The following is a 24,941-nucleotide window of genomic DNA, read 5'->3' as shown; positions in this document are numbered from 1 at the left end:
TCTGACAGTCGTGTGTTGCAAAAAGTTGTTGATTTGAATAAATTCAGCTATGGATGCTTAAGTTCAGTTGATAATTTTAGTGAAACCCACAAGTCTACGAAATCCAACAAGGAAATTCTTAAAGATTAAGACCTTCACTACCCGTTGGACCAATCGTATTTTAGTCTCCCACAGTACGGGAAGTTCAAATGACGACTCGTCTTTTCTTGAGACTACGCCATATAGGCTATAAAAAGACATATTTAGATATAGAAAGTAAAATTTTTGAAGGGATTTTACGCTTTTCGTGCAGTTCTTGTACTTCTGAAAACTATATACAATTATACATATATTCAAGACCTAAATCAACCCCCGGAAATGGCGAACCATGCATTTTATAACTGAAATGTTAAAATATTTTTTCAGTGTATGAGAGGTGAAAACACAGTGTTGAAATCAGGCCTAGATGATAAAGATAACAGCTCAGTGGCTGAAGAGTTAGCTAATAGAATGAAACAACTCAACCTACATGTAAGTAACATTCTTTATTCATCTGTAGGCTACATTATACATTGTCTTTTAAACATTGGACAAAATTACCTCCCAAACGTTCGTCCTTTTTTTTGATATAGCCACTTAAGTTACGGTCTAACGACAGTTCTATTCAACGTTCGTTTACTTTAACCAATCAAATTTCTATCCTTTCCAGCGTCGGAATTTTGTTATACAGTGTTTATCAGGTCAAAGGGTTAATTTGACGAACGTTCAAGAGGGCTGTCGTAAGACCAACCAATGTCATAGTAGCTTTAATCTTTTCAAAAACCATTTATAATCCATTTACACTTACTAATATGCATTAGCCTGGAGAATTTAGTAAAGCTCTAAAAATATTCATTAAATAAATGCAATTGATTATTTTGTGGACGTATAGATATCTATGAACAAGTTAGTATATAGCTTGAAATGACGGCAATAGAATTTAGTGTAAGTGTTTTCAATTTTTCAAATATTTATAGTTTTTCTCTGTATACAAAGACAAGGACAGTCTGAGGAATATGATACAGAGTGAATATGAAGATTTTAGAAGGGAATATCCAGGAAGAGGGTTAAATTCAATGCCATCAACCATTTCAGAGACCAAACCAAGACACACTATTAAACTGAACTCAAGGCAAATAACAGTTCTGTCTGATCTTTCAGCTGCAGATTTCATCAATTTAAACAATACATCGGGTGTGTTTCCACGAGAATATAATTCTTGTCCCGATCTTTGATCCGTGCTTTCAATGGCTGAAATGTATCGCATTATATGTATAGTTTTGTGTCTATATATTATTTAAATTGTGATAGCCTGTACATCGTTTTGTGGTCATGTACTTGATCGCAACAACATAATCTTTCCATCAAATATACACGTATATAGTAACGTATTTTTAAACAAATTGAACATCGAAATATTATGTAATAGTTGCATTTTCATTGTATTGTCCCCATGGGCTGAATGTAAGACCGGACCATGTCCTTGTGTATTGGGCCTCATTCTGACCCATGTAAAATAAAGAGTTTATTGTTATTATAACAACGAAATGAGAAGCCCATTGCTGCAACTTCAAGAGTGATTTCAGGTGAATTTGTAGATGTTTTGTTAAACTCGTTGATCTATTTTAATATAATTTTAGAAATTACCATATCTTAATAGTTTCACACTGTCTTGTGACAATTTCTTTGCTGATATTCTGTATGACTAATTTAAGAGTTCTATTTTTACTCGTGACTTCAATTATTTTGATAACAGTTAGTGTACATGTAATTTTTGTTGGTTTTTTGTGATGTATATTGTACCTAACGTCGTATTTTTTCTGAGAAGTGTTGCAGCCAAAATTGAATTGAGAGTACTAGACGCCTATACCCTGTTTGTACAGGAAGTGAAAAAAGTGTAAATATGACGAACTGTATTAAAGGGACAGATGCGCCATGATTTTTACCAATAGGACCTTAATCTCAGAAACGGGAATTTTTTTTAGTTGAGCCAATCAGTAATCAGCTCACTGTTGAAACTTGGGCCTTTAAATCCATGTGTGCCCATAAATAAACGCGTCTGAAAGTTAAATAGACGATTCGTCTTTTCTGGAGACGCTGGAGACATCTATAGTAATAGGAAAAGAGATAGTTTGAGATATTTTTGAAGGCATTATGTGATTTTTCGTATATTTCTAGTAGCCCAAGTCTGAAGACTATTTACATAATGTATTCAAGACACAAATCCAAAAATGGTGCAGCTTTCCCTATAAAATAGTTGTGATTTGGCGGTTTTTCACCCAAAATGTGCAAAAATGTTTGTTTAATGAACGCTATTCTATGAAATTACTGTATTTAGGCTTTTTTTGTTACTATTTATAGAGATATGGATTAAAGATGGGTTCCCTTATTTTCATTTATGAAAATGGAATTGCTAATATTAATATGAATAGAAAGTAGATGTGATCTAATTAATTGGTAAAAGACCAATTTGTCTTACACGTCCATAATTCATTCGTAATTAGCTCAATTAGAAGTGAATTACTAGCAGAATTCCAATGAGTGACCGATCAAGAAAGGTCAAAAAGTTTTTTTATGTTTATCTAAACTGTATATACATGGACATTAATGATTTGTTAAAACTCTTAGTAACCTAATGATATGATTAAGAATACATGATAATTCATTAGAAACACCAATTAATCTAATATTTTGCTCAATTTGACGCTAACCCATCATTAAAGAATGATACTAAAGGTGAAGGGGGTTGTTTCAAGTTTTTTTTGTTTTGTTTTTCTTTAATAAAATTTACATTTCATATTACAATGATATGAACCCTCTTCAGTTTACAATACTGAATACTAGGTAGTTTTCGCAAAAATAATTGAACATGCATGTTCCTTTAAATAAGTTGGCTGTGAAGTCGGCGATCATTTTACGTGACGCTTGAATATTTCAACAAGTATTAGTCAGGCCCGTGGATACATTAGAAACACCAATTAATCTAATATTTTGCTCAATTTGATAAGGAAACCCATCTTTAAAGAATGATACTAAAGGGCTTTCAGTATGTTTTAACTAATGTAGTTGATATAATTTCATGAAAAACACCTTTTAATGCAATTAATGTATCCCTTTATGAATAATGCCAATTTATTGTAGGTGAAGGGGGTTGTTTTTATTTGTTTAGTTTTTCTTTTATAAAATTTGTATTACATATAATGATATGAACCCTCTTCAGTGTGCAATATTGAATACTGGCAAGTTTTCGCAAAAATAATTGAACACGAAAAATTATGCATGTTCCTTTAAATAAGTTGGCTGTGAAGACGGCGACCAGTTTACGGGACGCTTGAATATTTTAACAAGGATTAATCAGGCCCATGAATACACCCCCCCCCCCTCCCCACCCCCCAAATTCCCCCAGATAAATATGGTGGAAATTAGACCTCCCCCCCCCCCCCCCCCAATTCCCCCAGATAGATATGGTCGAAATTAGGTTGATTTGAAGGATAATCTCATAACCTAGTGGAATAAGGTAAATTTTTGGAAGAAATACATCAAGGAACAATATTTCAAGGTAACTTAATTGGTAGGTCTGTTTATTCACTTTCATGTAATCTTTGCATGCGTGGTTCACTTGCGCACTGGAATGTGCTTCTCTTTTCACTGACATTGCCATTCCTATCCATCTTCCAGGATAGCAAAAATTGGTCTAGATTTTGCCAGCTTATGCTGATTGAGATTTGGAAAGGCTCTACATATGTCCACATGTTGATGACAATATGATATACTGAATAGCAATCACCTTAAAATTATATGTTCAAATATAAATAGTCCTACATAATATCCAACTCTTTTATTTTTCTGATCAAAGTCCTTTTCATAGGAGTGATTTATGGCGAGTAGCGAAGATTGTATTTAGTATTTACCGGCTATCGGCCAATGAAAATTGAAAACGTTTTATATGATCTAAAATAAGTAACAGTATGCTTGAGTAGTCTTACAAACGGATATCCTTTATAAATTCGGATTTCACAACGTTCAGTGAGTGAAGTAAACTTGTTCAGTGTTTTCGTTTTAAAAATGTGTTCATGGACTCAAAAATATATTTTGTATAATACGTTTCATTTCATCTGTGCATACTTCATATTCATTTCATCGGGACTGGACGGTGTAAACTGCGGAAGTCAAAATGACTTTAACTTTGATGACTTATTAAACGGTTTAGACTCTGCTGTGAATTCTTTGACAGATTATTTAGGTGAACCTGAAGGCTGTTTCTTTAAATGTAAAAATGGTAATGGTATTTTTTTCTAATATTCTCATACAATCAGCAGTTGGCTTTTTATTAGTTATTAAAGCGACCAAGGGAAGCAACTAGGTTTATCTTCCAAACCACAGTTAAATATTTTAATCCCAATGGATTTTTTTTAAAGACTATTTAAGCTCCTTACTTAGGCCTAGGCCTACATATACACGTCATTTTGAGTTTGTTGAAGACCATTAGAATACTGAAAATACACTACCCACCAGGATCACCCATCACAACGTTAAAACGCAATGATATAGGATGAAAAGACAGATTAATTTGAAGCTCCAATGTAATTTAATCTTTCATTACCACACAAGGTTGAACCCTATAACAAATCATAAAAAAACCCGAAATATTATTTACTATGTGTCTTTGTTGTTCTACACGCTTTACGTTTTTGGCTTGGAGACATTGTAATTGACGGAATAAGGTGAACTTGGTGAAATTGTTCATAATGAACCAAAAAGGAATCGTAATTACATGGGTTACTGCCATTTTTCTTCAAAAAGCCTTTTTATTTCTAGCTTGTAAACACCCTCGAATTGGGACAAAATTAATAATTATCAATAAATGAAAAATTCTCCCATCCCCGAAATCTAACAAAGCTGTCAGTGGGCGTATGTTACCCTGCTTGGCAATAAAACTATAATATATTATAGTTATGTAACGAAAAAGCTTATAAATGAAAAGTTTTGTGCGATCCTCGATGACAACCAAATAAATGTGGCATTTGATACGTCATGATTTTATTGATAATGTTCAATATAAATGGTTGCTATGTCTTTTTAGGTGAAAATCCAAAGCCTAATCCGAGACATAAACCAACGAGTAATGGATGTGGTGCTGATGGTTTAATCAAGGTAACACATATACTTATAACGTTTGACCCGAGGTTCCCATATATATAAATTAAATTTCGCCTCTGCATTTGACCCGAAGCGCCTCCGCATTTGACCCGAGAAACGCCTCCGCATTTATTTTTGCATAAATAGTCAGGAATTCACTCTAAGTTAGTAGCACTTGAAGAGTTAAACCAGAACAAAACTGGTCAAGGGTGTTCTAAAGAAAAGGTTCTTCTTCCTTTGCTTGTAAATGAATTTTATATTCATTTAATCTTGGTCAGCTGTTTGAAATTGGCAATAATTTGTTAAAAGGCCCATGACCATGTAAAACCTAGTCAGATTTTATTTAAAGGGACAGTTGAGCCATTTTGGGGTTTGATTTTTGATTTGTTAAATACGCGTAAATAGTCTTCAGAAGTGAAATGAAAGAAAAGAAAACTAGGAATTTTACTCACTATTTCTTTAAATGTTTTTTCTATATATCACAGATTATCTTAATGGCGAGTCGTCATTTAAACATTCAAACATTCAAACATGGATAATTCTGGACACATGGATTTGAAGGCTCAAATTTCGAAATATTATTAAACTTAAAGGATCTGTGTCCTTTTGATCAAACAAATGACCCTTGTAGAACTGGAACCTGACATAAATACATTGTTTCTGTGAAATTAGAGAGTTCCTTCCCTTGTATTAGTCGTTCGACCGAATCACGCTTGTAATAAATATAGCGATGTTGTTTATACCCTAAATGTATTGTGTTCAGTGGCGTAATTAGTGGGGGACGGGGGATCATGTTGCCATGTCCCGACCCCCCACCTCCTCCTCAGGACAGTAGAAAAATTTGTTCTACCTTCACTATAAAAATCGCGCTAGATACATTCTTCCTACATTAGAAAATTTGCACTCTCTAAAATCCAAAAGAGGGGTGGGTGGGGGTGGCGAGATCCCCCCACACCCCTGCCCCGTTAATGACATCCTCGCTACATCACTGATTGTGTTTTATAGGTTATTAATTGCATCGTCATTTCAGTTTGATACAACAATTGGCTAATTGTATCTTTATGTTGATCGGACAATACACCTTGTATCGTGTATCTTATTTCAGTCGGATACAAAAATGAATACATGTAACGTTATAAAAACAAAACGTGAATCTTTATATTGAGACAAAAATATGTCTTGTATCGTTTTTACAGAAACACACACAAATTCTTGCATCTCATTTCAATTTGATATAACAATGAATTAGTTATATGTGTATTTTTGTAGATTTTGAAATAAAAATATATAAACGATGGTGTATATCTTTATCACAATTATTGTGTAAATTAGTTTTTGTAATCGTATTCCCGCACCATTCGAGGTTGTTTCAATAAAGGTATCGAGCACACCTTTCCCATCGTAACTCCTAGTGTGAAGAGCATTCGAAAGAGAGACCGCATTGAGCACACTTCAATATTTATCGATGAAGTATTGTCAGTTTGTTTGTCATCGAATAAAACATTGCTTTTGCATTGGCTTTCGTTTCTTCGACATCGTCCGCAACAATTATCACCAATTCATACTTGTACCTTAGTACAGTTTAGGCTACAAATTAATACATGTATTTTTATTACAGCTTGATACATCTATAATGCCTGTAGTTACCAAATGTTGTGATAAACATGATATCTGTTATGATACTTGTAACGAAAACAAAGAAAATTGTGATGATCAATTTAGAGTCTGTTTACAGCAAGTCTGTCGCAAAGTGAAAGACGTGTTTTCAACTGATGCCTATAATGGTAATAGTTTATTTAAAGCAGCCATTTAGGCTCAAATATTCCAAGCCCAAGTCAGTTACACACGGTACTTCGGTACTTTGGTCACAAAGTGTCTGCTCCACCCTAGGTCTGTATATTTGGGAGAAAAAAAAACCCCACCCTTCCCCTAAAACTAACCCTTTAAGCCAGCATGCCTGACTGTGCTTTCGTAACATTACTTAACTGCAATGTTACAACCTAAAATTTCATTTGACCACGTTGGTGATACTGAGATAACATTACACTTTGAGGTATTTGGGGAACAATTTAACACTAGTTTTAATCTAGTGCTACTCTAGTGTTCCACTAATCCCTACTCAGCGTTTCATAACACTGGCTTAGCATGAGTTTTCATATCCCTTTAACAGTAAGAGGTTTACACGATGCAGAGGTCAGAGCTTACCCTAATAGTTAACACTAACATTAACACTCAGTGTCCCCGATACACATAATTTTTTTTTAAGAAAACCACTTTGAAATCCGTTTAAATATCATTTATAAGACATATACATGTAGGAATAGACATAGAAGGATCACTATGGATTTCCTTTAAATGTCATAAATATACCTTGTGCTTCTTTAACTTTGCCTATTTCTGCATGTCTTATAAACAGTACAAAATTAACTGATTATAAAGTTTATATAACAGGACGTTCTTGGGTGGTTGATATTGTGAAGACTCGGTACAATACATCAGTCATATTAATTGCCATTAACCTATATGAATAAACAACATAATCTGAAAAATCTGGCTAGTAACCGTTAAACGTCTGTTTGTGTTAAGCATGCAGTCGTTGTTTATGTTGCTTACAGAAAATAAAGCTTGCGCGGATCGTTATCTCTCCATTTTTACAGGTAAAATTACGACATTTAGTTGGTAGTTCGACTCGAGATTGACATCATTTCAACTTTGACTTCGTCAGTTTGATGACACATCCAGCTAATCAAATTCCTGTCCTCTCCAATGCTAGGATTTTGTGACGCAAACAAAAGGTGTATTCTTAGAAGCATTAAAAACTGAATGCACCTTTTCTTCGCGTCACAAAATTATAGACGACAAGCATTTTGTTGGCTGGAGGTGTCATCAAACTGACAAATTTTTGAATGTCTTCCTCCATTTGGGTCTAAAGACTGGACTCTTCAATACTCGTCAGAATAACATTTTGACCTAACCCTGCTTTAGCCAATCACATTTTTGACCTCTTTGGTGCTGGCATTTTGTGAGAGAGTAACGGAGTTTGATTTGTTAAAGCAGATGTCATCAGATTAGGTCAAAAGATTTTTTTGACGAATGTTTAAGAGGCCATTTTTTAGACCCGCACAAGTGGATATATAAAAAAATGAAGCTAACGAAAAAAAGCGGAACCAAAATTTGGTCTGGTTTAAATTAGACTGCACTTTCCTGGCTAAATTAGGTCATTACAGTCCTCATGCACCAATGTTTAGAATTTACATTTTATAGATAGCGGAAAATAATAGTATTTCAAGAGAGAATTTCTCGAACAATGTACTTTATAATATTCCTAAAATACATCAGCTGATAAAATTTGTTAAACATATGGCGCATTAATAATGTGAATTTGATAGAAATATATACACTATGATGGGTGTATTCACTCATTATTTCATAATGTTTTTTATATTTTAAAATACTTTTTTGTACTTAAAACTCGACTTGTGGTCCAACACACCCAACAGTATCATTTTGTTGTATCAAGAAAGGTTGCAGGCAAGGTATTCGACCCAGTTCGTAGTCTGAAAGCTTTTTAGCCTCCTTGTATTATATAGTTTATCGCTTAATTTCAGTTTGCGAGTCTTTAAAGTGGTAGGTTGATGGTTGATTTAAGTCTTGAATATATGTAAATAGTTCTCAAGACTACTAGAAATGACTGAAAATCACATAATTCCTAAAAAATACCTCGAACTAGGAATTGCTTTTTCTATGTCTGTGTTTGTCTTTTCTATATATGAGTCTCAAGAAAAGACGAGTCGTCTTCTAAATTTTCTAGCAATAATAATTCTGGACACACGTGGATTTGAAGGCTCAAATTTCGACGATGAGCTCTGAACACTATAACTGATTAAGATATCTTAAAAATTCCCATTTCTGAGACTAAGGTTCGATTTGTCAATGAATGTCGAATTGTCCCTTTAAGTGGTTTGACTTGTATTGTATAGTATCCTGCTTTATTTCAGTTTGTGAGTCTACTGCTGATATGATGTATACTGGTGTATTTGGTTTAGGCTGTAAATCATTCAAGGATTCACAGAAAAACGCCTGTTTGTGTCCAGAGGAAAAATCCAACCAGAGAGCAAGGAGAAGTACCGAGTTATGATAAATGTTATTGTCTCAGATTCAATTAGCTATATTCGATGTTTTCATTATACTGATACAAACAACTTTATTTAATTGTTATATGTCTGCGTGTGAGTTTATGCATTATGTCCGTTGTGTGTGAGGTCTGTGTGTGGGTTGTATAAGACTAGTCCGACAAATCTGACTCTACCCGTGCCTCGAACATGATATATAGTTGGAACGACGTGCCTCGGGCAAAAGTAAAATATGGAGAAACAATGTGAAGTATTAAATTTCATAAACCTAGCTTATAAATTTGGAGGAAAATTCAGTGATTTTATACTAACCCTCTGTGTGCAGATTTCAGTTTTGATTTTGTTGGAGAATGTAGAGGAAGGTATAGGGGAAGGCAGGTGGGGCGGGGCGATTTACTCGGTGACGTATGAGAGTGCTATGAATGAGTTCATTTTATTTATTATTTAAAAATAAAATTTATTTTCTCAAGTAATCACGTTTTTATTGGAAGTTTGATTCTTGGACGATTCATCAAATCCACAATCGATGTTCTATATTTAGGCACTTAAAGATCAAGATTCATCATAACATTACATCCTGTTATCAATTTGATTTGATATTATTATTATGATGTTTCTATCTTATTCCCGTTTCTCACATTTTATTCTAATAGTGTAAAATTTACTTTCATAACAAAATGCTTACAGAGGTGAGGTATGATTCATTAGCGAAGGGTGGTGGTGGAAAGTTTTTTCTTATTTGATTTGATTGAAATCGCTACTATACCGACAGAATAATCATAATACATATGGTTCTCAAAGATCCCGTTTCCCAGCTGGTCATTGTTTTTATCAAACGTTTACCGGCATTGGCTTGAATGATAACCTCGGGATATGTAGGCTAGGTCGGGGAGTCTTTAATGGTAATTGAGACTAAAAGGAGACATAGATGGTGAAGGAGTGTGGAAGTTGGTGTAAAAGTTTTAAACCAAAACACGAGTAGCGTTCACCTCATACCAAGCAGTATCATGGTTATGCCAGTCTTCAGTAGTCCAATTGAAAGTTGTTAAAAAGAACGTCGTAAAAATATCTTTTCATTTCAAGCAAAAAAACTCTTTAATGGCAAGTATATTGCTTATCTTTCTTTTTGATCAATGATCAAAGTTAGTTTAATCTCTTAGGACAGCTAAAATTAGTTCCTACTTCTTTACGTCACGTTAACTTCACATGAAAATAATTCATCCTCAACTTTATGCAGTAACCAGCTCTGTCAAAGTAATAATTACATTACACAATTTGATTAGTTGATATTATGTTCGGCGCACTTGGCTTAAATGGTGTTAAAACTAAATGTCTTAAATTGTTACATGATATTATTGTCCGATCCCTCGTATATGGAGGTATAACTTTGCCAAAATTGTCGATTGTGTTGCAGTTTTACAATATCATAACAAGATAGATTGCCTGGCAAGGTAACATACGCCCCACTACCAGCTGTCAGAAATGGTAGCAAAGTCTTTAATAATGAACTTATAAAGATTGAAATAATCTTAAAGATATTTATATGTCAAAGCAAAACCTCAAAATCATTTACATCAAATTATCATTAAATTCAAACTATGAACAAGGTCTCATCGACGTACACACAAGTTCAATAGCTCTGAAACCGTTCATCGGATTAATACCAATTTCGAATATCAATATATACCAAGTTTCATTAAATCGGTCATAAAACTGTAGTCTTTATCGTGACTACAAGCTAAATTTGAAGCCTTTTTTATTAAGTCAAGGGCAATAACTCTAACATCGATCATCCAAGTGATACACATTTCAAACTTGACTGAGATCGCATCAATATATATGTCACAATAGAAACTAAAATCTAGTAGAATTTAAATTAGAGTTTTTCCAGGGGCAATTTTAAATTGAACTTTGTCCTGGACAATTTGGAATCCTCCTGAACAAGTTTCAGGACAATCTGATTCTGATTAACTGATTCCTTCATGTACATTAACTATATTTTCTGCACAAATTTTTGGCTTCTTTTTTCTTTTTTTTAATGTGTAAATTAAAGAAAAACATTCACTAGTGATGTTAATATCACAACTTGGAAGGACATTCAACAACAAATTGACATTATCCAGTTAATTGATTATTTTGTTCAAGTTAATAAATAATATATATTTTGAGAAATATCATCTAATATTAACTCCTGTGAATCCACAACTTGACATTATCCAGTTAGTTGATTATATTTGGCTCAAGAAAGATATATAAAGTGGCCATTCTGTGGTGCCAATTCATTACATGTTTCTGAGGGAGATAGATTAAACTTATCGCAATATCTTCTCCAGCTCAAACAGAGTTCTACAGGTTGTTTGATGAAACAGTTGCTAGTCTGTCTAATAGATAAAGATACCTATTTTGTAACACAAGAAAAGTATGATCGTACAATTGCTGCATTAAAGCTACCTAAAGGAGCGAAGTGTACGGATACTGCTCAGTTGAAATTCTGGTGTAATAAACATTTTAAGCTGCACACAATTGGATCAACAGATATTTTGTACTGTAAGAAGACTTCCCATCCTATAGTCACCAAAGAAGAGATGTATGATACCATCAAGAGGTTAGTAAAATAATACTTAATTTATTTAATCCAATTTATCAATAGTTTCTAGAAATTAGAGTTCTGTTGTAAGGGTTTACATTTGTATATAATCAGTAAGAACCTCAAACTTTTGATTTTGTAATTTTGACACATAAGCCTGATGTTGATTTTCGTATCACATATATGGTACTATACAGGAGTCGGTTGACAGATCAATATCTAGAATAAAAAAATGTGTTACTACATGTATTTTATTATTATTTTGAGCAATATGTAAATCTTATAACTTATCATTAATAAATAATATATATCTTTTCAGATGTCATGACATGGGACGAGGTTCACAACAACTATGGGTTTTCAACACTTCCTGAAGACATGTTCCACATGTAGTGTTCGTCAACCATTGAAACAACCACAGACCAGTAAGCCTATCATATCTCCCGCATACCGAGTTTTCCTTGTTAGAGCTCATAGATGCTGAAGGTCTCACAGACGAAGATATGATACCATCAGAATGCATTGAACCAGAGGTTCTCTCAGGCCACCTGTGTAGCAGACCTAGAACCAGGTCCTTCAACGACACCAGCAGTTAAACGTGGACTAGAACAAGAACTTTACCATTACATGGTGTAGAAGTTACTGTTCATGAAGGGGTGTTCCAGATCACCAGTGTCCATGATAAGCAGCATATTCCCGAGAGAGGCAACCCATTTGAAGAACCACTACAAGTGGTCTTTAGCAGAAGCCAACCCCGTCTCACAGCCAAGTACTCCGCACAGCAAGGTCAGAAAAATCGTTACTGAGAAATATTAGAAGTCCGCCAGCAAGCAGCAATCCCGTTACAATGAAGCAGTATCTAAGTGTAAGCAGTATGAAGTTGGTTGACTAACACAGACGCTAGAGTTTTACCTTGCAAAGTTCGGAATACCAAGAAGAGTGGCATCACAACTTGTTATGAATTTAACTGTATTCTGGCATTCTGAAAGACACTTTCAAACTCATAGAAATTAGCAGCAGCAGTTTCCCAGACCTTGATAAAGCAGATCCAAGTGCATTAAAGCCAATGACACTCATCCAAGCATACAGGTTGTATAACAATTGGAACACAAACTGTATGTTCCTGCAAAGGCAGTTGTGTAACTAATCGTTGTCGGTGTAAACGTGCAGGAATTACTTGCTCAACCAAATGTCATACTTCAACTGTTGGTGTGTGTCAAAACAGAGGGTGATGTGAACTATGTGGACTTTTGTATTGTAAAGTAATGTGCTAATATCGCTACTAAATGTAATTTACATTTACATTGTGATGTTATATTGTGCTTATGAGCTATGTGCTTATATATTGTGATGTTAAGTTTTTATTTTATGCCAGAATTTAGTGATATTTATTATGTTTTATATATGAATAAAGTGCCTTTTTAAATATATTTGTTATTCATTTTTCAATAAAATACAAAATGAAAATATTACAGGACAAGACAAACAACAGTACTAGTTAAATTACAATTTCGGTTAACCCTATATAAAACAAATTGAAATTTGGATTTGTCCTAGGAGTATCTAAAATCACTCTAGTACAAAATCCAATGTGAGTTAACAATAGGACAGAGTTCAATTTAAAATTGCTCTAGGAGAAACTGTAATTGGAGTTTGTACTAGGGGGATTTTAAATTGTCCTGGATTTCAGTTTCTACTGTGACATATACATGTATACTAAGTTTCATAAAAACTGTAGTCTCTATCATGCCTACAAGCCTTTTTTTTACTAAGTCAAGGTCAATAACTCCTTAACCATTCATACGATTATTACCATTTTCTAACTTGATGGAGATCTCATCAATATACAAGCATACCAAGTTTCATCAAGATCGGATAAAAACTATAATCTCTATCGTGCATACAAGCCAAATTTAACATGTTTTTACTAAGTCAAGGGCAATAACTCCGAAACCGTTCATCTGATTATTAACATTTTCGAACTTGACCGATATCTCATCATTTCCGTGGGCGTATACAAATGCTGCAAAGTACATTTGTCGATTTGTAAAAATGCAAAGTGTAAAATGCAAAGTCTTAAATGTTATCTGCATTCTAGAAACATTTTGTCGGAATCTTTTTACATTTTGCATTTTTACAAATCGACAATTGTACATTGCATCATTGACAAATGCATTCTGTAATGACGACATTGGTATTTTAAAGCTGCAACACAATCGTCAATTTTGGCAACGTTAAACCTTCATACTTGTTTCATATCGGGTAAATTAACAATAACCTTTTACATCAAAGATCAAATTGATACATTTTAGACATGCTTTTGATTTTTGTAAATTCAGCCTTTCTTCGTAGTGGCTATAGCCTTCAAATCACATTAAAGGTTTAGAAATGGCTTTAAATATGATTTGGATGCTTTGTTGAAATATTATAGTTTTTCAAAGATTCGACTTATGAAGTCGAGAAAGTGATTCAAAAAGTCTGTGAACTAAGTTCGTGTGTGTTATTTCCAAATAAAAATCATTCGTAGTGTCGTATGGGGTATACTATTTATTAGTAAAGGTCTAATGAGAAGCCTTATCTCCCAGGGGTGAGCGTGACGCATTGAATTAACTCAACAAAGACGTTACCAATTTTATCAGATCATATACATTGTATATGCAAAAAATTCGTGTCATTTTGAATCAAGAGGATTAAATTTCAAAAGCGGAGCATCAACTGCATCTCAACGCTTTGTATGAGTCAATTTGCCAAGAAATTCAACACATTTTTTTGGCAATTTAGTCACAGCTAGTTATCTCAAAACAATATGACTACCTTTTATAAAACGTGGTTGTTGTGAGAGGCATTATCTAAGATCCATAGATGGGTGCCAGTGGGTGTTGATCGCGAGTGAGAATTATTGGAATAAAGGTCGCCTGATCATATCTTACAGTGATAGTTACTTATTTAGCATATTAAACAATGATTGAATACAATGATTAGTACGTATCTTTAAACTTTAGGGACTGCTATGGACAAGCGTTTCACGCCTTCGTGCGCAAATCTTTTCATGGCAGAGTGGGAGGTATTAGCAATGTCTCCATTTGATCCACTTTTTATAGACGCTTCTAGAGGTGTAGACCAGCTCGACAACTTTGGCTCTACACAGTTCCTCGGGCGTGATATTGTGTGGCCAGTCGACCTGACGCCAGGTTAGGCTACTTGTTGCAACTAGCCTACACCTGCATATGGAAAATTGGACCTGCATAACCTTGAAATTTGCGACCATCTAGATTGACAGAGATACTGTGAATCGCCAGCCGACCTGGCACAGGGTTTATCAAAATTCCACAAAATGTACTCACAATCCAACATAAGCTCGGAGAAAGTATACTGGTTTTAATCAGTCAATTCAGACCACTAAAATTTCTAGCTTCAATTTGCTTTTACTAGAAATGGAATTTCAAACCGACGATTACTTCAAACAAGAAGAAGGGTATATTCAAGGAACTTTGAGAAATATTTTCATGTTTTTTTTAAAAAAAAAGTTGATTGCCAGCTTTATACAAGTATTTCTAATTAAGTTCTAATCGATCGTCTTGTATTTGATGGATAATTTTAGAATGGAATTTTGATTTCTCTCATCTGTTATAATAACGGAACAAATTGAGTGGGTGGAAAAGCAATTACATTCCCTTTTCATTCATAGCTGAAAGTTGAATGAAGATGAGAGACTGTGTGTAATCATTGATAAAATATTATCTTTATTGTTTCTCACTTGAAACAAATTAACGAGATTACAGCACGAACCAAGTCGCCGGGCGAAACTAAGTGATTTTCAGATGTACTTTGAAGCGAGTCCGAAAACCTTTCCTTAACTATTTGTCCAATCCGGGTTCTTTTTGCATACGCCCTCCCTTTATGTGGATGTATAAGTTGTCTATCTATGCACATGAGAAGAAATATCGAGTCTAACGTAGAAGATTGAAACTGTGAGCCACCATTGATCATTGGTGCAGTGGCGGCGCCAGCCTTCCAAGATTGGGGGTTCCAGACTAACTCAATGGGGGGACAACTTTCGATGCTGATTTGGTGCAGTCTGACGAATATTTTGGTGCTAAAACGTATCAAAATCTTTTAGAATTAAGGTGGGGGTACAAATTACAACGTGGGCGGGGCAAACAATTTTTTTACGAGGGCAAATGCTTTTGGTATCTATACAAAGCCGAACCATTAACCAGATACTCTAAAATATTGCTGTATCTCTCACTATCTACAAACAACGTTGACTTCAAATTCATTAAATCCGGCTTGTAGACACTTATGCCTTGACTGCAGTGATAACCTTTCTTGTATCATGAAAATTTGTAAATGAAGCGATTTGATTGGATTGTACGCTTGTAATGAGTACAGCCAATCCACAGAAAGTCTGTTTTCAATAAGCTATTGTCTTTATGTTATTGTTAGAGGCTCTGATTGTTTGTATTTACTAGCTACAATTCAATCAAATCGTTGCGTTCCATGATAGGAGAAAGGTGGTACTTGCAGTCAAGGTACAAGACGAAGTTTATATTAGCTTGTCATTGTGAACATGGGGAGAGGCTTGAATAATTAGGCTTATTGGTTCTTTCACACCTTGATAAAAACTTAAAAGTTTGTATTTGATGTAGATTTGCACAAGATTTAACCTATTTACAAAATATTACGACTTAGAAACACCATTACACCAGATATCGTGTTGTCATATAATAAATATAAACGTATAGAAATATATTAAGTTCAGTTCAAGATAATAAAATCCTACATAGACAAATTACAGTTGCCTATCAAATTATCTATATCAGCATCAAATTAATTCACTTTCCTTTTCTGTAACTGTGAGCTTTATAGAACCATGTTTATATCTCTCATTCATAGAAAATAATGGTAAATATTAGTATAGGTGTAGGCGGTTGATCAAGTTTTATAGGTTTATGTCTATTTCTTATGAAATTCAATTATTTTATAAGAATCCTGGCACTGGTGGCGTATAGATTTGTATCCTGAAATATTATGTTTTGCTCGATAAAAGTCTATTTATGGTAAATGAATACAAATAAACGCAATTGAAAGAAGTTTTACGTCCTGTATGTCAATATCATTCGGATATCGATTGAGTACATTTCGAGCAAAACTTTGCGATTGACCAAATCATACGCCATCACAGCATGCGTGGTTCAGTGATGCTTCTTTAGACGGTTAAAGCTACGTCTGAAAGTAAAGCCCTTTCAGAAACCGCTAATTCCCATTCTATTAACGCTTACGCATTTTAAATATTATAAGTCAGGGGTAATAAATCAACATCCGTTCATCAAAAAATTGCATGAGAACTCGAACTCAACTTAATCAGGCCAAATTTTAAAATCAGATGAAAAGTACAGTCAGTATGTTGACGGACGTTTCATCCTAGGTCCGTACATTTGTACCTTCCCTCCCTCTTTGTACCATGCCATATGAATTTGCTTTGACGTTAATTTTTTTAAATAAAAAATAATTACTTAATAACTCTACATACACTTTTCTCCATTCTCTTCCAAAGTGAGTGGGCCATGCTGTTTGATAGCATTTTATAGGAACATGTAGCATGCGGAATTCATGTATTTCAGGTTAACTATGGGCAGTGGCGGATTTTGGACTTATTGGGAACGGTAGAGGGCCCAATTTCTCATTTAAGGGAGGGGGCATGGTGTGCTTACAATTTTATGGCAGATTCATGCTCAGAATCGCTCTCTGCACTGACTGCATCGTCATCGTCTATCAGATAATCAGTTGGTCTTGTTTTACTACTACCAGTGCAACCAAGTTCTCCATCGTCTATCGCATAAGCATCATCAGTGGAACTGGAAGAGAAAAAAATTGTAATTTTTGCGCTTGTATTAGCTGCTTCTTTCTACTTCTTGGCCCCAAACGTTTTTTAAGAACTTTATCCCACCTGCCCTTCTGATTTTGAGCCATGATTATCTTACGCTGTTAAGTATAAATATTTTTTAAGTATATGATTTATCAGTTACAGAGTAGGCCCTATATATAGATTGCATATAATTTGTTAAAATTCTTTTGAAAAAATCTATGTGTTGCAGTATAGGCCTCACAACAAGTTGACAGACTGTATTCCAATCCAAATGGTGGCCTATTGAAATTTATTTATTATGGTCAATCGCTCAATAAAATGTGTGTGGATGGACTGATCATACTTCCTCGAGTCGGTATCTACGAAGCGAAGTTTAATATAAGGTAAAGACATGTATCGTCCTCTGGTAACGGAGGTAGTAGTAGCGTCGTCTGTTAATAATCCAGGGAATATGAATATCGAACGGTATTTCAATAAAAAATCGACTAGTAAACAAGAAAAAATAAATCAGTAAAGGTAGCTACGTTTCGGGACTAATCCCTACAGAGTAACAGTAGACAAATTTAAATATGAGAACTGTTTGTCCATACCTGCAGGTGCTAAGTTTTCGAGACCTTTATAATAATGTAATTAAGGAAGCTTAGTATGTTTTATGTGAAGAAATTTCTCATCGACTGGGCCGAATTTTCGATGGGCCTGCGGAGATTTATTAACTGTTTGATAATTTTGACTGTTACAAAATTTGTCATGGGCCGAATTTTCCATGTGCCGAAAGGCACAGTTTTCCTATAGATTAATCCGCCTCTGCATAGATACTCTTCTACCATCAGATGAGTTTGGGCTATCCAATAATGTTGAGGCCGGAAACGTCTGTGACATCATTCAACAGTTTGAGCGTCTATGTACAGCAGGTCGTTTGTTAACCCTTATCAAATAACGTTCGTATTATTATTATTATTTCGCGATGTCCGGTCAATAATTTGTCATGACCCATATGTGACCCTTTCAGTCAAAATGGTTGCCCCACCCCTAGTCTAATACGACTCTTTGATCATTGTTGTTCTAAAGTTTGCCCAAGTACCAAATAATTAAACATAATCTGTTCTTGCTGTTCACGGAGAACGTAATAAGCACCAAAAATTGCGTGAAACTGAACAGTTGATACAACAAAAATGACTACACATATTCACAAGGTGAGGTTATTACGAACTTCGTCTTATACATTGACTTTCCTGTATGCGATTTGATTAGATTGTTATACAGCCAATCAGATACCTTGCCAGAAAGACGGTAAACATTATAGCTAAGATTTTACAGAATTTCTGTCGAGGCCTCTATTTAGCTGTATTCGCCATCGAACAATCCGATCAAATCCCTGCATTTACTAATGTCTGTGACACAAGAAAGGTGGCTATTGAATTCAAAGTTTAAGACGAAGTTTGATATTTTGAAGATGGTTATTACAATGATGGGGGTGCATTGATGAAAATCATGATGACGTAGCCGTCAAAAAGACGAGCAACAGTAAGCCTGCCGATAGAATATCTTCTATAGGCTTATTATAATCTTGCTCAAAAAGCAACCTAAATTGTGTTATGGAACTTGGTAGAACGTGATCCTCTGTACCTCTAAAGGTTGACCTGTCCTTCCTGTTTCAATTTTCCTTTATTTCTAATTTTGCCAATACTTCATATCTAAATTTCTCAAAAACAAATATCATACCGACAAAATATTACCCTTGAGCCAGTATGTTATATACGACCTTCAGATTATTCAAAGTACGGTATAATTGGATCGACGGATATATTGAAAATAGAATTTATTCTTCAGGCTTAAAAATTCTTCAATATTTCTGTCTGCTTCTTTCAGAAAATCCTTTTCTTCATTGTCAGCATATTGTAGAAATAACACCCGTTTCAAGGTCATATATTAGTTATTCTGCTAGAAAATAACAATTTTTAGATATTGAAATAGACATTCCCATTTCTTAAAACGGGAAAGGAGGTTGAGAAAAATTGATAACAGGCATTTGGTGATGTTTTGCTAATACTGCTATAAACATATTTTGATAATATTGCTGTATAGATGTTTTGATAATATTACTGTATAGATGTTTTGATGATATTGCTGTATAGATATTTTGGTAATATTGCTGTATAGATGTTTTGATAATATTGCTGTATAGATGTTTTGGTAATATTACTGTATAGATGTTTTGGTAATATTGCTGTAAAGATGTTTTGGTAATATTGCTGTATAGATATTTTGGTAATATTGCTGTATAGATGTTTTGGTAATACTGCTGTATAGATGTTTTGATAATATTGCTGTATATATGTTTTGATAATATTGCCATATAGATGTTTTGGTAATATTGCTGTATAGATGTTTTGGTAATATTACTGTATAGATGTTTTGATAATATTACTGTATATATGTTTTGGTAATATTACTGTATAGATGTTTTGAAGATATTGATGTGTAGATGTTATGATAATATTACTGTATATATGTTTTGGTAATATTACTGTATATATGTTTTGGTAATATTGCTGTATAGATGTTTTGAAGATATTGCTGTATAGATGTTTTGAAGATATTGATGTGTAGATGTTATGATAATATTACTGTATAGATGTTTTGATAATATTACTGTATGTATGTTTTGGTAATATTACTGTATAGATGTTTTGGTAATATTACTGTATAGATATTTTGATAATATTGCTGTATAGATGTTTTGAAAATATTGATGTGTAGATGTTATGATAATATTACTGTATATATGTTTTGGTAATATTACTGTATAGATGTTATGGTAATATTGCTGTATAGATATTTTGGTAATATTGCTGTATAGATGTTTTGGTAATATTGCTGTATAGATGTTTTGATAATATTGCTGTATATATGTTTTGATAATATTGCCATATAGATGTTTTGGTAATATTGCTGTATAGATGTTTTGATAATATTACTGGATATATGTTTTGGTAATATTGCTGTATAGATGTTTTGGTAATATTGCTGTATAGATGTTTTGGTAATATTACTGTATAGATGTTTTGGTAATATTGCTGTATAGATGTTTTGAAAAAATTGATGTGTAGATGTTATGATAATATTACTGTATAGATGTTTTGGTAATATTGCTGTATAGATGTTTTGATAATATTACTGTATAGATGTTTTGGTAATATTGCTGTATAGATGTTTTGGTAATATTGCTGTATAGATGTTTTGGTAATATTGCTGTATAGATGTTTTGGTAATATTGCTGTATAGATGTTTTGGTAATATTGCTGTATAGATGTTTTGGTAATATTACTGTATAGATGTTTTGGTAATATTGCTGTATAGATGTTTTGATAATATTACTGTATAGATGTTTTGATAATATTGCTGTATAGATGTTTTGAAGATATTGATGTGTAGATGTTATGAAGATATTGATGTGTAGATGTTATGATAATATTACTGTATAGATGTTTTGGTAATATTGCTGTATAGATGTTTTGAAGATATTGATGTGTAGATGTTATGAAGATATTGATGTGTAGATGTTATGATAATATTACTGTATAGATGTTTTGGTAATATTGCTGTATAGATGTTTTGAAAAAATTGATGTGTAGATGTTATGATAATATTACTGTATAGATGTTTTGGTAATATTACTGTATAGATGTTTTGGTAATATTACTGTATAGATGTTTTGGTAATATTGCTGTATAGATGTTTTGTTAATATTGCTGTAAAGATGTTTTGGTAATATTGCTGTATAGATGTTTAGGTAATATTGCTGTATAGATGTTTTGGTAAGATTGTCGTACATGGTGTATCAAGGTGAATAAAATAGCCCAACAATGGACCACATTAAGTGACATCACTATTTCTCAGAAAGTGGAAGGGTTTATATTTATTTGCTTGGTGACTGCTGCTGTAAGAAACAGATTCGTTACTTTCATCTTGGTTCAATTTTGAACCTTTTAGATGGTTTAACACTTATCAAAATGTACATGTTTCAAAGAATAAGGCGAATACTTCAGGTTGAATATTTTTCAATTTTTTCATAATTTTTGTCTAAGTTATGCTTGAGTGATAGCCGATCGTAAATAAAATGAAAAATATCAAAGGGCATTACATCGTATGTATACAAATACACCAATACCATATAATTACACCTGAAATAACAATTAAAACGTAACTTTTATAAGACTGGAAGGCTTGAGTACAAATAGGGGGCAGATTGACTTAATTGGGATAATAAAGACAATTCCACCAATCAAAAATCTTGTCCAAAGAAAGGCGAAATCGGGAGTAAAGGTAGTATAGTAGTGGACTCCTCCAAAGAGGTTGTTTCGAAAGCATGAACTGCTTAGCGCACGACAACCGCCACTACAATGGAAATGTCGTGGTTTAGATTCCAACTGTTTGAAGTGATGGAGGGTTTGATGGGGCTCTCACTAGCTAAAGTTACTACTTTCATTGTTATATTTGCGTCCAAAATGAAATAATGATACTTTAAATACCATTATCGTGCTACGGACAACGCCAATTTTAACAAAAAGTATTTATTTAAAGCTTGTATGTGGGTTATTATTTTAAATAATGACACAATAATAAAGTAGAAATGAGAATATATAATCATGAAAACTACAAAAAAAGAACAAAACAGAACAATTATTGTGAATTATAAAGCGTCACTTCAATTGACTGACGTATTTTTTTAAAGGAGATATTAATCGTAATCAAAACAAAAATTTCGGTAACGAGGTACATTTCTTTAAACTTAAATCTACCCGCTTTCTTCCTCCTGAGTCCAAAGTGCATCACAAAAAATAACAAGAAATTCGTCCTGTTCTCAAGGCCCGTAATTAAGTATGTATTTAATATGTGAACACTCTTGTGTAAGCAACCATTTTACTACTAGCTGTAATGAAACAAATGAAATCCAAATGGTCATTCTTTTGTAATAGAAAAATGTTTGGGCTTTGGTTTACTGCACTTGTCATCCATGATCTGACAAAATTCTTTTTGAAATCTTATATTTGACAATAAAGTGTCTGTGACTATCACCGATCAAAACCACACTGGCCAATTGGCAATGCAAATTTAGCAGATCCTTCATATGTAATCGTTAAAATAATGAAAGGAGAATTTGATTGGTTGAAGTATCTAATGTGTTCAATAACAATTTGGTCAGATCGTGAAAGATCAGTGGAGTCCACTAAAGAAAAAAAAACAAGCAATGAATTGAAGGAAGGTGTGTGAATCGGATGATAATAAAAAACTACATTTTTGTGGATAAGATCTACCACATTCTTCATTCATGATTTCGAGGATTTTTTTCTTTTGAGTGCTTTAAGACGAAATTTTAAAACCAGGTGTAAATTTCTCAGATAAATGGCAAATGTAGTACCTACACTAAACATTGAACTGTGCACAATAGTAAATTTAATAATCAAGATATGACCGCGTAAAGCTACGATTACATGTGTAAACGTAAGCATAACTCAAGCTCAAACACAAGCTCAAACTCAAACTTAAAACGTGATTACATGGGTACGTCGTACGTACGATGACTCCGCAAAACCGTCATTGTAAAAAGGAAACCGAGTGGTATTGGGTCGGTAAAAAAGGAGGAGAGGAAAGTCTCCAACAGTAATGATGTCATAAAGGGGATCAAACTATCCGTAGTCGTCTGCAAACGCAAAAATCTCCCAATGAGCCACCCGTTGCGCTTACGGAGTCGTTGAGTTTGAGTTTGAGGACACATGTAAGAAAATTGGATATGCTAAGGATTTGGATAGGATTTGCTCTGGTCCGTTTTTTATTGAGTTTGAATTTGCGTACACATGTAATCGCAGTCTTAGTCCTATAATATACACATATAAGTATACACATATAAGTGTATGTAAATTAGAACATGTAACTGGTGTGCGAAAATGGCTACACCTTGAAAAAATACCTAATCTTACCGAGGAAAGTTGCACATGCACTTAAAGGGATTGTAATCTAACTATAAGCGTATCGGGGTCACAAATAGAATCAATTTGCACCATTCCAATTCTCAATCAGGCGTGACTAATCGCGAAGGGCAATGTGATATTTTCCATTAGTGATGTCATCAAACATTTAGTTTTAGTGGAATTTCAGAAACCACAGACGCCTGATCGAAAATTGGAATGGTGCAAATTGATATTATCAGTGTTCCCAATACACATACAATCCCTTTAAATAAAACACAGAAATCATCGACTCCCATTCAAATACTAGGGAATAGACGAGATACGGTGTACGATTCGGTGCACGGTCCCGTATCTTCGTGTGTTCACTTCTTCTATTTTCAACTGTATCGATAATTCCACACAAGACCTGTATTCGCGGCTTAATACCTCATTTAAATCTATTTTTCATAATACATGTATATAGTTAACTAGCATGGATAGTTACCAACGGTTTCATTGACACAGAACAGACTATTATGAGATTGCATGAGTGGTTGAAAATCTTCTAATTAATCAAGAATTTTTACACATAATAATATAACATAGACGATCTGGACTAAATTACAATAATATTCAAATACAAGAACAAAACGATATATGGTCAAAACAAACACATTTTATGACGAAGTAAAAGTGGATAACAATTACAAAATTTCAAAATATAACAAATTAGGGTAACAAAGATACATTTCAATACATGTTTCCGTAAAAAGTGATTCGATAAAACGCAAAATATAAAATACAAAACAACTGCTCCATGTCAACATTTTGATGGTGCAAAACAACATAAAGAACTTCCTAGGATTTCGACCTTGACTACGGCGAAGATAGAAAGATTTCTAAATGAATAAATTATCAGACGAAAATTACACATTACGAACTACATGCTTGCCATTCAAGTTTCGGCAACAATTTGACAAATTGGCGGTTTAATAGCTTTACTGCAGTGATATATATCTTTCAGCAAAAGTTATTACCCCGATCTATTGGAATAATTTTGATCGACAAACTGTGCCAAGTAATATATGCCAAAAATAATCTACTTCATACCTAAAAGATCACGACTTGTTGAAATGAAACCGCCAATAACCCTTCAGGCAGCAGACCTATATTCCCGTCATTGAAACCTAATTACCTCCCTTGACGTCACAATTTCATACGTCATTGTTTATTTACCCATTCAG

At 33.7% G+C, this 24,941-nt stretch overlaps 1 protein-coding gene across 1 annotated transcript; it reads left to right on the top strand.

The window, feature by feature from the left end:
* Positions 1-6,790: 6,790 nt before the first annotated feature.
* LOTGIDRAFT_135845 (hypothetical protein) lies at positions 6,791-9,295 on the top strand (the record flags this gene model as incomplete). The annotated part of the gene is made up of 2 exons (XM_009046440.1): positions 6,791-6,947; positions 9,156-9,295. The coding sequence occupies 2 exons, from the start codon at positions 6,791-6,793 to the stop codon at positions 9,293-9,295; spliced, it is 297 nt and encodes a 98-aa protein (XP_009044688.1).
* Between the last annotated feature and the right edge of the window lie 15,646 nt (positions 9,296-24,941).

This window comes from Lottia gigantea (genome assembly GCF_000327385.1).
Source record: "Lottia gigantea unplaced genomic scaffold LOTGIsca_101, whole genome shotgun sequence".
NCBI classification, from domain to species: domain Eukaryota; kingdom Metazoa; phylum Mollusca; class Gastropoda; family Lottiidae; genus Lottia; species Lottia gigantea.
This window is presented reverse-complemented; position numbering and strand designations above follow the sequence as displayed.